The 12700-nt window shown below is 34.0% G+C and overlaps 1 protein-coding gene across 1 annotated transcript; it reads right to left on the bottom strand.

Annotated features, from left to right (window-relative positions):
• Window positions 1-987: 987 nt before the first annotated feature.
• LOC110094838 lies at window positions 988-12468 on the bottom strand. Its single transcript, XM_020820172.2, has 5 exons — window positions 12170-12468; window positions 9642-9705; window positions 9158-9559; window positions 3692-4032; window positions 988-1747 (listed from the first exon to the last, which is right to left on the bottom strand). The coding sequence occupies exons 1-5, from the start codon at window positions 12251-12253 to the stop codon at window positions 1526-1528; spliced, it is 1113 nt and encodes a 370-aa protein (XP_020675831.1). The 5' UTR covers window positions 12254-12468; the 3' UTR covers window positions 988-1525.
• Window positions 12469-12700: the final 232 nt, after the last annotated feature.

The raw sequence follows: 12700 nt of genomic DNA, 5'->3' as shown, positions 1-12700 counted from the left end.
TGTTAGAACCTTATTCAAATCATTTTTGAACATAATTCAAACAAGATTCAAATATGCGTTCAAATCATGTTGAATAAGCTATTTTGATATAAAATCAATTTTTGAGTACATTTTTCCAAATTATTAAACAATGGTTATATTTTTTCTATTTTTGAATATTATAAAACATATAAAATCACATTTACCTTATCAAGTAACTTATATTTTTATGTTCCCAATCATGATGAAATTAAATAGTCAATCTCAATGATCTAATCAAATTCCAACTCCAATTGCATTCCTAATGATGTTGCTTGCACTAATTAAATTCCTATTGATTCTTAAAAGGGGTGTAAATGAGCCAATTTCTTTCTCGGTCAAGCTAAGCTCGTTTCATTAATGGTTGTGTCAAACTTCATATCGAGCTCATGTGCTTAGCATGAGCTCAGCTCAAGTGAAAAATACGAGATTTAAGCTGGACTCGAATGCATGAGCTCAATAAGAAAGCTAAAGCTTGACTCATTTTTTATTTTGAACGTGGGTCAAAAAATAATAAATTAGATTAACATAAATGCCAATGTGTCAAATGATATTAATGTGTGGGCTCAATTAGCAACTGATTTGAGTTGGGCCAAGCTCGAATTTAAGCTTGAACTCAAATTCATAGCTCAATAAGCTAAATTCACAAGCTCATTCGCGAGAAATTTGAGCTAGCTCACAAGCTGATTTTGATCCCTTACACCGCTAATTCCTATGAAAAGTCGTAAACATATTAGAGAACTTCTAAACCATTTACAATATCAGAACCATTTTATGGGCTGTAAAATAAAAAAAATGATTATAGGCTAAATTATATTTTTTTAATGAAAATTAGTCCATATTTACATATGAAATTGTTTTATTTTACATTCAACCAATATAAAACCTCAAAAACAAAAAACAGATAATATTTCACAACATAGGCTGCAAACCAAATGAACTCCACATGTTACACTAAAAACACAAATCTGGAAGAGAACTTCAAAGTAGCTCTATTGCATTTCTTTAGGCCCAGTTTGGATTGAAATGAACTGATACAATTGAAATGAAATGCAAGCAATTTATGTATCTATTACAATTCTTCAAAAAATTTCAAATCTTTTTCATTTCCTTTCACTCATATTTCCATTATCTAAAGAAAACTTCACTGCTATTACTAAAATAACATTCCAGCTTCAAAGATCAGAAGTAAGAACTTCTTTAGTTCCACTCCTCAATTTAAGAATCCATTCGAAACTGGAATGTTAGTTTTAGCTCTCCTCTTTGACAAGGTTGAAATAGGTTTCGTTTGGGACAGCTTTTTCATTACTTTCTAAAACAGTGTTTTATAAAACACTGTTTTAGAAAGTATCAAGAAAGCTATCCCAAACAAGCCCTAAAGCGTCTGAAAGCTCGAAACGGTATGAGCAAAAGTACATGGCTGCATTTCTTATCAAGCTTTAAAGGCAAGGTCTGTTCTTTTCCTTGCCTATGAAACTTAAAAGTAAAGCATTCAGTATCAAGAAGGTTATCTGGAATCAAGAGAGGCTACTGAAGGGGGAAGGAACCTCATGAGAAAACTCGAAAGGGACCAGATGCAGATGACCCCAAGGATTTGGAGAACCGTTAGGAGTGTCCCAAGGGAGCCATTTATGGCGAGAGTCTGTGGCGTTGTCTCGGTTCCTCTCACTGAGAAGGAGAGTGCTGTCACTAACTGGGCTGCTCTATTCAACTGATGCAGCCTATACACCTGAAGCAAGAAAGGAAGTCAAAACAATGAGATGCAAATTGTAGTGAAAGCAAGGCAAATGTAGGGCTCTGAATTTGACTTAGAAGATCGAAGATAGCTCAAAAATGAGATTGATTTTAGCTTAAATCGAGCTGGGAGCAAAATCAAATAGCTGATTGATGAGCCAAGTCCGATTTATAGCGAGCCTGAGTTGAACTAGGCCAAATTCAAATTAAGCAAGCTCAAGACAAGATCAGAATTAGCATACATGAATACATGTATTCATGTATTTGTTTGTATCATAATTACTACATTTGCTCACTTATGAATCAATGCATGTATGTAAGTTGGATTAAGAATATCTAGATGCTAGACAATAAATTGAAAAATACTCAAATTATCGTTTTTTCACTCAGACTGAGATTGAACCAGATGGTTTTGAGCCAATCTTATGTCGTGGGCAGCTCGACTCATGATTGGATCATTAACAGCTCTACGCAATGCAAATGATGCAGTGTAACCATCATTCCCTATCAATATGATGGTGCAAACATAACAACAGAATAGTAGAACAATTTACAAATATATTTTTTAATATATCATATCATAACTTTTGGGCGCCCGGGTGCAGTGTTAAATAGGCAAGCATTCCCACATCATGGATGGATGTGGGCAAAGAAACTAATTCATGAAACTAAAATAAGGATATGAACTTGAAATATAGGTTCCTTTAAGGACAAAATAATAGAATTAATAAATATCATGATTCATAGGAAGATAAATATTCTAATCATTCAAAAAACTAAATGAGTTATGATTCAAAGGAAAATAAATATTCTAAGCATTCAGAAAACTAAATGGGTTGGAGAGAAGGCTAAGGAGATTGATAGTTTAGGATTTAAACTATAGTATTCTGATAAGAGCCGTACTAGAAATAGTGCATATGTGATTATAGACAAAAGTTTGAAGGATAGAGTCGTACTAGAAATAGTGCAGATGTGATTAAAGACAAAAGTTTGAAGGATAATATTGTTAAAATTAATAGAATCGGAGAGAATTATGACTTTAAAAATTGTTGTTGATGCTAAGATTTTTAATATTATAAGTGTTTATACGCTTCAAATAGGTTTGCATGTGTTTAAAATTAAAATTTTGGAATGACTTAGAAGAATTAATACAAAAAATACCTCTAAAATAAAATGTTTTTATTGGAAGATATTTAAATGGATGTGCTTGTAGAGAAATAGATGATTTTCAAAGCATCCATGGTGGATATGAGTTTAGAGTGACTAATGAATGTGGTAAGACCATGTTAAATTTTTCTTTAACTAATAATTTTGTAATTGCTAATACCTCATTTAAAAAAAGAAATTACCTTTCTTTATTAGATTGAAATAAGAATTTGACACTTAACAAGACACAATGGAGAAAAAGGATTCATCTAGCTGACCCCACATAGTGGGATAAATGTTTGATGTTATTTTTGTTGTATCATATCATAACTCCCGAGACTTGCAACAAATTTCATACATGTTTAGAAGATGTTACATCAATAGTAAAAGAAAAAATACTATGATCGAAAGATCATAAAACTCAAGTCATGCATGTAGTTTGTATCGGATGACATGTAGCAGCTCCTCATCCAATTTAAACTTTTTCATAAGCTCTGTAGGTCCAAGTTCTAACATAAGCAATTCACTTTCAAAAACTAAAAATGCATATCAATGGAAAAGCACTTAAAAGGAACTGCTTAGCTATTTATGTCATATGACATGTCCTTAATCCTATAACACAGCACAAAATTGCCATTCACATATTGGCATAACATGCGGACGATCTTATCAAATAATAATCCACAGTTCTAATGACCAAAGAATTTAAGAAACGAAAAACATATGAGCTTCTATTATAAAGTACCAAAAAAATTCAACATGTAAAATCATAATAAAAAAATAAATAAAGCACCTGAAAGATAATAGGAATGACTGGCCAAGCAGGTGACTTGTGATGTCGAGCATATTGCTCAAAAGCAAATTGTACAACAAGACCCACAAGATACGGTGCAAGAGTAGCAGAGGCAGCTGGCCCAGTCCATGGCCAAACCATCCCCATGGTCACGAGGGGAATGATCAGGCTCAGTGCTAACGTTGTGACTGAAGAAATTCGAAGCCCAAACTGGATCTTTGACCAATTGTTATTCTTAGCATCGACCATTTTGAGAGGTCTCCAGACATAATCTATGAGTAAAACAAATATTGCGACTCCTCCATAGAAAAGAGCCTCAGTGAAAAATAAGATGAGAAAATCTGCAAAAGAATAATTTGATATTCAATACAGCAAATCTCAACCACATGAATGTCAGCATATCCCATCTGAGGAAGCAATATTACAGTTAGCATGAAAAATGAGATGGAAAGAGAATACGTACTTGAAAACAAAAAGGAGATGAGTAGGTCTTAATACTAACTGAGGTTATAAAACAAGCACAAGTTAAAACTTACAAGCCACATAACAAATATAGGCAAGAAGGCTTTTGCATATAAACTTGAAAAATAATATTGGCCTCATGGTATCAACGTTATTGTTTTACTAAGTCAAACAAGAAGAAGAATAGCAAGCAAGGAAAAGATGTTCATATGAATTTTATTGAGAAGCATATGATATATTACAATAAGAATTTCTTTAGTGTGCATCAAGGACAGAACCCTGTATAGCTGAAGCTTTCACTATAATAAATGTTAGTTGATACTTCGCCCCGTGCTTCTTCTTTTTTTTTTGCCCCAACTGAGATTTTTTTCATGTGCTTTAGCCACCTCTAAAACTGAAAAGCCCGCTTGGTCTCCCACCCGCTAATATAATGAATCGCTCGCAGGCCCTAAAATTTTTTTCCTCTCCCTCGCCCGTTCCGCCTGCAATGCAACTCGACGACTTCGCTTTGGTCCGCCTGCTCCGCCAAGCTGGAGCTGAATCTAATCGTATTTTTCCTCTTAGATCTACGAATGCCATGGTCATCCGCCTGAGATCTCCCAATCTCCTCACCGCCGGCCTTGCTATTGTCATCCTCATCGCTGCACCGATGTCCGCGTCAGAGTCCGATGACAAGGTACTATGCTTGATCCTTATCCTAGTTATTTGATTGGATCTTTTGTTTGTGGGAGCTTTAGTTCCTCTTTGACCCTATGCATGTATTCCACCTTATTCACTCCCACTTGAGACGAGATTTTTTAAATCTGGAGAAGTGCTATGTAGAGTTCTTGAAAAGAAAGGAGTCAATAATGCTTATATTCAAATCATTAAAGATATGTATGCAGGAGCTATTACTTGTGTTCAAACACAATGTGGATTGACCAAGTATTTTCCTATTTCGGTTGGGTTACATCAAGGATCAGCCTTAAGCCCATATCTTTTTGCTTTAGTCTTGGATGTTCTCACTAGACATTTGCAAGAGGATGTACCTTGGTGTATGTTTTTTGCTGATGATATTCTTCTTGTTGATAAGACTAGAGAGGGAGTTGAAGGTAAACTTGAATTATGGAGGTCAACCTTAGAGTCTAAAGGTTTTCGCTTGAGTAGATCTAAAACGGAATATATGGAGTGTAATTTTAGTAGTAATAGACCTAGTGAGGGGATTGTGACTTTGGGCGATCAAGTCATTAATAAGAGTACACGTTTTAGATATCTTGGATCTATTGTTCAGAGTGATGGTGAAATAGATGGGGATATTATCAGCAGAATTCAAGTTGGATGGTTGAAGTGGAGGAATGCATCGGGCTTGTTATGTGATAGAAATGTACCCCTCAAACTTAAGGGAAAATTCTATAAGATGGTAGTGAGGCCTGCAATGCTTTATGGTGCCGAATGTTGGCCTTTAAAAGAGAAGCATAATACTAAGTTAAGTGTGGTAGAGATGAGGATGCTCAGGTGGATGAGTGGCTTTACCCTTAGAGATATGATACGAAATGAGCATATACGTGAAAAGGTTGGAGTAGCTCCAGTAGAAGATAAGATTAGAGAAAGTCGCCTTAGATGGTTTGGTCATATAAAACGGCGGCCTTGCGATGACCCGGTTAGGAGAGTAGAGGTATTAGATTTGACTTATGTTAAGAAAGGTAGGGGTAGACCTAAAAAGACTTGGTTAGAAAATATTAGGAATGACCTTTCTTTATTAGATTTAAATGAGAATTTGACTTTTAATAGGACACAATGGAGAAAAAGGATTCATGTAGCCGACCCCACGTAGTGGGATAAAGGCTTGATGTTGTTGTTGTTGTTGATGGCATTATTATACTCTGTCACTATCACAAGCAGTAATTTCTTTTCATCACAACCATTCAGATGTAACCATTTCATCCTCTTACCACCATTTGACGAAATTTATTGTTTATTTTGTGCTATCACATGCTCCTTATATATGGTTGCATTTTACTATAGTAAACTAGGAACAAAAGTTATCGTCTTCTTTGTTAATTTTGTTATCTTCTTTCATCAGCTTTACATGTTAGTAATACAACTTAATACATTATGGTGTAAGTATAACTATGTTGCTAATTTTTACATGAGGTGGAAATCAAATATTTCTAAGGGCAAGTAACGTATCATTTTCTTAAGCTTTTTAATAATTTTGTATTCATATATCAAATATTTTTTTGATGGTGATGTACTATTAGTAAAATGCAGTGGAGGAGAGAAGAATTTCGAACAATTGATACCAATTAGCTCCGATTTCTGCTCATCTCCAAATCCCATGTACCAATTTGCTCCGATTTCTACTCATCTCCAAATCCCATATATTCTACTTGCATCAATTTCTAAGGGCTTTTATTGTTGACTCTTTTTCTCATAATCATAGATTTTGGATGTTTTGCCTATTTACCCTCATTCCTTCTCAATTTTAACAATTGTAATACAATAATATTTTGTTTTGAGTTTTTTCTTATATAATTTTTTATTTTTTTGTAAATATGGTGGTTGTTTTGCCTGTGTAATTCAAAATGGATCTAAGCATTGATCAATAAAGAAGCCCCTGATAACTAAATTAAATGTGAAAAAAATAAGAATGTTTAGATAGATTAGTGTAATATATAAACAAGCAAATGACATATTGATAAATGATTAAAGTAGATGGACAATAGTATGTGGCACGTTTGACATGTAAAAATAATAGAAGAAAAATAGGTAAAGTAAAATGGAAGGATTATGTAGGAAAAAGGAATGCATCCAAAATGACATTGTTAGAAATTAAATGTGAAAAAATAAGAATGTTTAGATAGATGCGGGTAATATATAAACAAACAATGACATATTGAGAAATGATTAAAGTAGAGGGACAATAGTATGTGGCACGTTTGACATGTGTAAATAATAGTATAAGGATAGGTAAAATAAAATGGAAGGTTTATGTAGGAAAAGGAATGCACCCAAGGCGACATTGTTAGAAATACAACAAAAGGTTTGTGTTAATTAGAGTTATTTACATAACACTCAATAAGAAGGAATAATAAAGGAAATTTCATAAAGCCAACCCCAAATTGCTATCATTAAAGCTTATGATGATGATGACCTATGGTGCACCGATAATTCTCCTCAAATAGGCGTACAGTTCTGACACATATCCGAAACGAAACGTGTCTGACACGCCTATGGAACGTGTCAGACACGCCAAAAATATGTCCAATTAAAAAAATTTAAATACAAATCAGACACGTGTGCCTTATAAATTTTATGAAATTTTATTTTTAAATATAATTTATTGTATTTAAATTTTTATTTATTTAAAATATAAAAACTTGATGTTGTTGTTGTTAAAATATAAAAAATAATTTTTTTTATTTTCTATCCACAACACCAAATCAATCACCTGCATTCAATATTTCATTTATTGAATATTCTCATTTTTATTTCTGTTTGGCGAGTTGCGACTTTGGTTTCACAACAATGCTCAATATCATCTCAACATTAACGTCTAAGGTCGTTACAATATCAATATTTCAAAACCATCTCAACATCAAAGTCTGACATTATCTTGACATTTATGATCGACGCTAGCAATTCTACACCCACAAATTGACACCTCATATTTCCAACATCATATTAACATCAACGACCAATGTCATCTCAACATCAACGACAGACGCCCTCTTGACATCGACAACCCATACTGCATAATTAATGCCCGACTCTCGATAGCATTGTTGTCTCCTCGCTCGATGCCTAGAACATGGCATCGACGCCCGACTCTCAACATACTAATATTAATCATTTTAAGAACAAATTCTACTTAAATGACTTATTATTTTTAATTTATTTTAAATATTATATTTATTCAATTTTAATACACTTTTTAAAATATAAAATATTATAATATTGTATCCAACCTGTGTCTGTGTCGTATATTTTCAATAATTGACGTGTCCCACAACTGTGTCGTCTGGTGTCCATGTCGTCGTGTCCGTTTCTATGCATCATAGATGATGACAAAAGACTTGTAGGTTTGGTGGGCGGAAAAAAAAGGCATTTTCCTTTAGATACATTATATCTAATGTTGTCATAGATCAATTAGGGAAATATAAATTGCTTTACACCAACATAAGCCAGTATAAGTTAATACAACATCATTCCAGACAATTTGAATAGTTGATCTACATACCAATGATACTGTAGACTGTATTAGGCTTCAATTGCCTTATATTTGTTCAACAAACCATATATACTGTAGTAGGCTTCAACGAATTTATAACTCCAAAAATTGTGTTAGATTGGAATAAATTTAAGATGCGTATCAACTACCACGTGGGCAATGACATATCAAGTTTAATGGAAGATATGCATAGGGCTAGAGAGCAAGCATTCCTGTAGAAAGTTTGGTTGCAGCATCTAATCATACTGCGTTGAAGATATTCATTCACCTTACTTGAGAAAAGCATAGAAAATACTATAAAGTCAATCATTACTGAAATGAAATGGTATAGGAAGAATCTCAAATTAATCCAATATTTGAGAGACCTGTGACCCATGTTGCTGGCTGCATAAAAAGACACAGAAAAAGGGAAGGGGCATAGAAATAGTAGGAGACGAGGGATTTAAAGAACAAGAAGTAACAGCTAGCAGCTTAAACTAATATTAGAAGAGAACTGAACAGGAAATAACATCTACTTTGGTATGATATTTTATAAAGAACATTTGCCTATTAACATGCTAAGAGTCTAATGATGATGATGACAATAGTTGCATTATCGCATACCATACCATAATTCAAAACCTTCAGTGATCTAATCTCGCCAGTGAACAAAATGCACTTGATAAAAAATTAAAAGCAAATTGGAAAAAAAAATGAAATATTTGTTTAACTATTTTCTTCTTGACATCAATAGAAATGAATAGGTAGCTGAACAGGACTAGTTCTAACAACCAAAAAACTGATGAAGCATCAACCTGTTAACAGTGAATCCTCAAAAAAAGCAGAAATTATCCTCCGTAGGTAAAGTGATGGGAGAACCAGGAAAGCCACCAGCACCGTTGGTCCAATAAACCAAAAGATCCTGGACTTTTCCTTGCCCAGGCTAGATCCAGGAATTTCTCCTCTCCTTTCATATGGAAGGCCATGGAATGAAATAAATCCTGGTTTTCCAGTAGTTCTTTCAACAGGGAGTGATAAGCTGCTTTCTGTAGATGAATCCTCAGTAATGATATCCAGTTCTTCTGGATCCACAGTGTCCAGCTTCAGTGTAGTATAAGTAGACTGATCCTCAGAAATAGCAGAGCAAGTCAGGCCTCTTGCCAAAAACCCTAATTTTGATTTTGAGTTTCCTTGTACAATTGGAAATAAGTTTCCAACTAAAATCAATGAGAAAGTAATGAGCAGTGCTAAAGACATAATCTCCAAGCTCGTCAAAAGTACTCAAATTTAGAAAGATACCCTTGAAGCAATTTAACTCTTGTTTCCCATTTTTACAGCCTTCTACACCTTGCCAATGAGTTAACTGGAAAATAAGGTCAACAAATTTATGTTTTATTATATATGTGAGATAATGATAACCCCACGTTAATTAATTGGACTACTATTGTAGCACAATGAAACTCAATGCAACAAAAACATAAAAAGAAAGAAGTTGAAGAGTAATACTGAAAAACTAACCAGGAAATTACACCAGTAAACTATAATTGACATGGATATTTCCTATTTAGTTAGAATACAAATATAGCTACAAAACAATGAACTCGTACCTGCTATTAAAACTAGGAATAATCAAATGTTTTCCTATGACCAAATTTGTACTAATTCATCTCACCCAACTTCTTTCTTTTTCCAGTTTTTTGTTAAGGTTGATGGTGTACACAAGTTTTACATTTTTTTTCTTTGTCCATGAAAAAAGGAAAAGCTTTACAAAAAAAAAATTCCCATTTTGTGCAACAGCCAACCAGAATTTTCTTATAAAAAGAAGAGCAACACTTCAATCATACGAAAAACCTATCAAAAATACAATTTCTTCCATTCTAGGCTTTCCACTGCTTTGAACTTTATCAGTCTTGGCTAGTTCGATTTTCATCGTAGTCACTTGGTCCAGAGTAAAGATTCCGGTTGACCAAGTGAACTCACAAACTCTCAGACTATAGCTACATTGATACTTTCCATTATTTAGTCCTACCCCAAGCTTCGCAGATCTTGTTCTACTTTCCTCAATATTCCTTATTCAATTGTTTCCTTTATAGATGGGGATATTATTAGTAGAATTTAAGTTGGATGGTTGAAGCAGAGGAATGCTTCGGGTCTGTTGTGTGATAGAAAAGTACCACTCAAACTTAAGAAAAAAATTTATAAGATGGTGGTGAGACTTGTAATGCTTTATAGCGCAGAATATCAGACATTAAAAGAGAAGCATAATATTAAGTTAAGCGTTGCTGAGATGAGGATGCTCAGGTGGATGAGTGGATTTACTCTTAAAGACATGATACAAAACAAGCATATCCATGAAAAGGTTGGAGTAGCTTCAATGACAAATAAGATAAGAGAGTGTCGCCTTAGATGGATTGGTCATGTAAAATAGTAGCCTTCTGATGATCCTATTGGGGAGAGTAGATATATTAGATTTGGCCTATGTTAAAAAAGGTAGGGGTAGAGCTAAAAAGACTTGGTAAGAAAAGATTAAAAATGACATTTTTTATTAGATTTAAATGAGTATTGGACTCTTAACAGGACACAATGAAGAAAAAAAATTCATATAGTCGGCTCCACATAGTGGGATAAAGGCTTGATGTTGTTGTTGTAACTGCTTCCTTTATAATAAAGGACAGTAATTTGTGAAACATAAATTCTATCCTTTACCTAATTGGGCCCTGTTGGTATCGATATACTAGGAGTGGTCCTTAAATTTATATAGCTCGAAAAATGTCAGTTTGAAGAGAGCGAGCGAGAGCGAGCGAGCAAGAGAGAGAGAGAGAGAGAGAGAGAGAGAGAGATAAGGGCCACAATCATGTATTGGCGAGCTTGAGAACAATCTGGCAACCAAGTCATGGCTATGTGTGCTTTCCACAAGTCCACACAAATCACAATGCTCACCTGAGTCCTATGGCCATAGGCTTTCCAATATCCGATTTGTGGGAACAATGAGGATTATTTCTCATACGGGCTCATGCTTGTAACTTCATGACCTAGAAGCTCATCAAGGCCTACACAAACTCACAATTGAGAATTGCAAAAGTGGGAAAGATATCTACACCTCACTGGAGGAGCATCCAATTACGATGATTTTTTTCAATAAAGTTGAAACTTATTTCCCTTTATTAGCAAGAAGGAAAACTACTGGGAAGGGATATGACATATTTATCTTTTTCAGAGAGTAAAAGGGTTGGAATTGATCTTGAATGCATTAGAAAAGCTCAATGAAACATGTATATGTCATACATAATTACATGATTCTTTCAGCTACCAAAATGCTCTTAACATTTTAGTATTTTACAGACATATATACTAGAATGAAGGTTTAAAACTAAGATTCTATATAACACTAAACCCATCAAATACACAAAAAAATAAAAACCCTAAATGCAAGACTTCAACGACTCAATCCAAGGACAAACCATCATTTCACAGCTCCTAAAATTACGCAGCTCACTTCATGTGTTGGTTGGGAGTTTTGACTACCAATCACGAGGTTTTGGGTTAAAAGCTCACTTATGTGTGTGAGTTTGGCTTAATTCCCTCAAAAGTCTCAAAAAAAAAAAAATTCTACTCGCATAGAGTTTCCTGCAAGGAATTAGCAAGACCCTAAAACTGCAGAGTTAAAACAAATAAACAAAATTAATCTTCAACTCAGCATATTAACATTAACTGAAGTTAAATAAAAAAGACAAAGCATGTTAGCATTTTCTTTACTTTAGCTTCTTTTAATCAAAGAACTCGGGGCTAGCAATAAAAGAATCAGAAAGTAAGATGAAAATATTTGCCTTCAAATTTCCATAAAGAAAAGCACCGGAGCGGGGGGCCGAAGAACAGGAGAAGATAGAAGAGGGCGCCACTAAGACTGCCATGTATTGTTCCACCACAGGCTAAATTCCGCCGAAAAATAAGCTCAAAATCTCCATTTTTGCAGGTTTAGAAACGAACTAGCGGAGCTCCAGAGATTGCAAGAGGCTAATTTGGAGAATTTGAAATTCAGCAAAGGAGGAAGAAGACAGATTCGATTTTCTCGATTTTTTAGGGAAGATAATATGCTATCAGATTTTGGCCATTTGATGTTCAGTGCTTTTCGAGTTCTAGAAGCGGCGGCGATGCCCTGCTAGACCGCATCTTGACCGTTGAATCTGCGAACTGGTTAAATTTCAAGCTGAACAGTAAAAAAAAAAAAAGTTCCTTTGAAGGATTAGATATTATAATTTGAAAATTTTATTTTATATGTATCATAATATATATAATTATTTATTTATTTTTAAAGAAATATATCTAAAAAATATCTTTAAATGAAATTATTTTGAGAT

Source organism: Dendrobium catenatum, unplaced genomic scaffold (assembly GCF_001605985.2).
Source record: "Dendrobium catenatum unplaced genomic scaffold, ASM160598v2 fragScaff_scaffold_1369, whole genome shotgun sequence".
Classification (NCBI taxonomy): domain Eukaryota; kingdom Viridiplantae; phylum Streptophyta; class Magnoliopsida; order Asparagales; family Orchidaceae; genus Dendrobium; species Dendrobium catenatum.
Note: the sequence above shows the minus strand (reverse complement) of the source record. Positions and strands in the feature narration are given on the sequence as shown.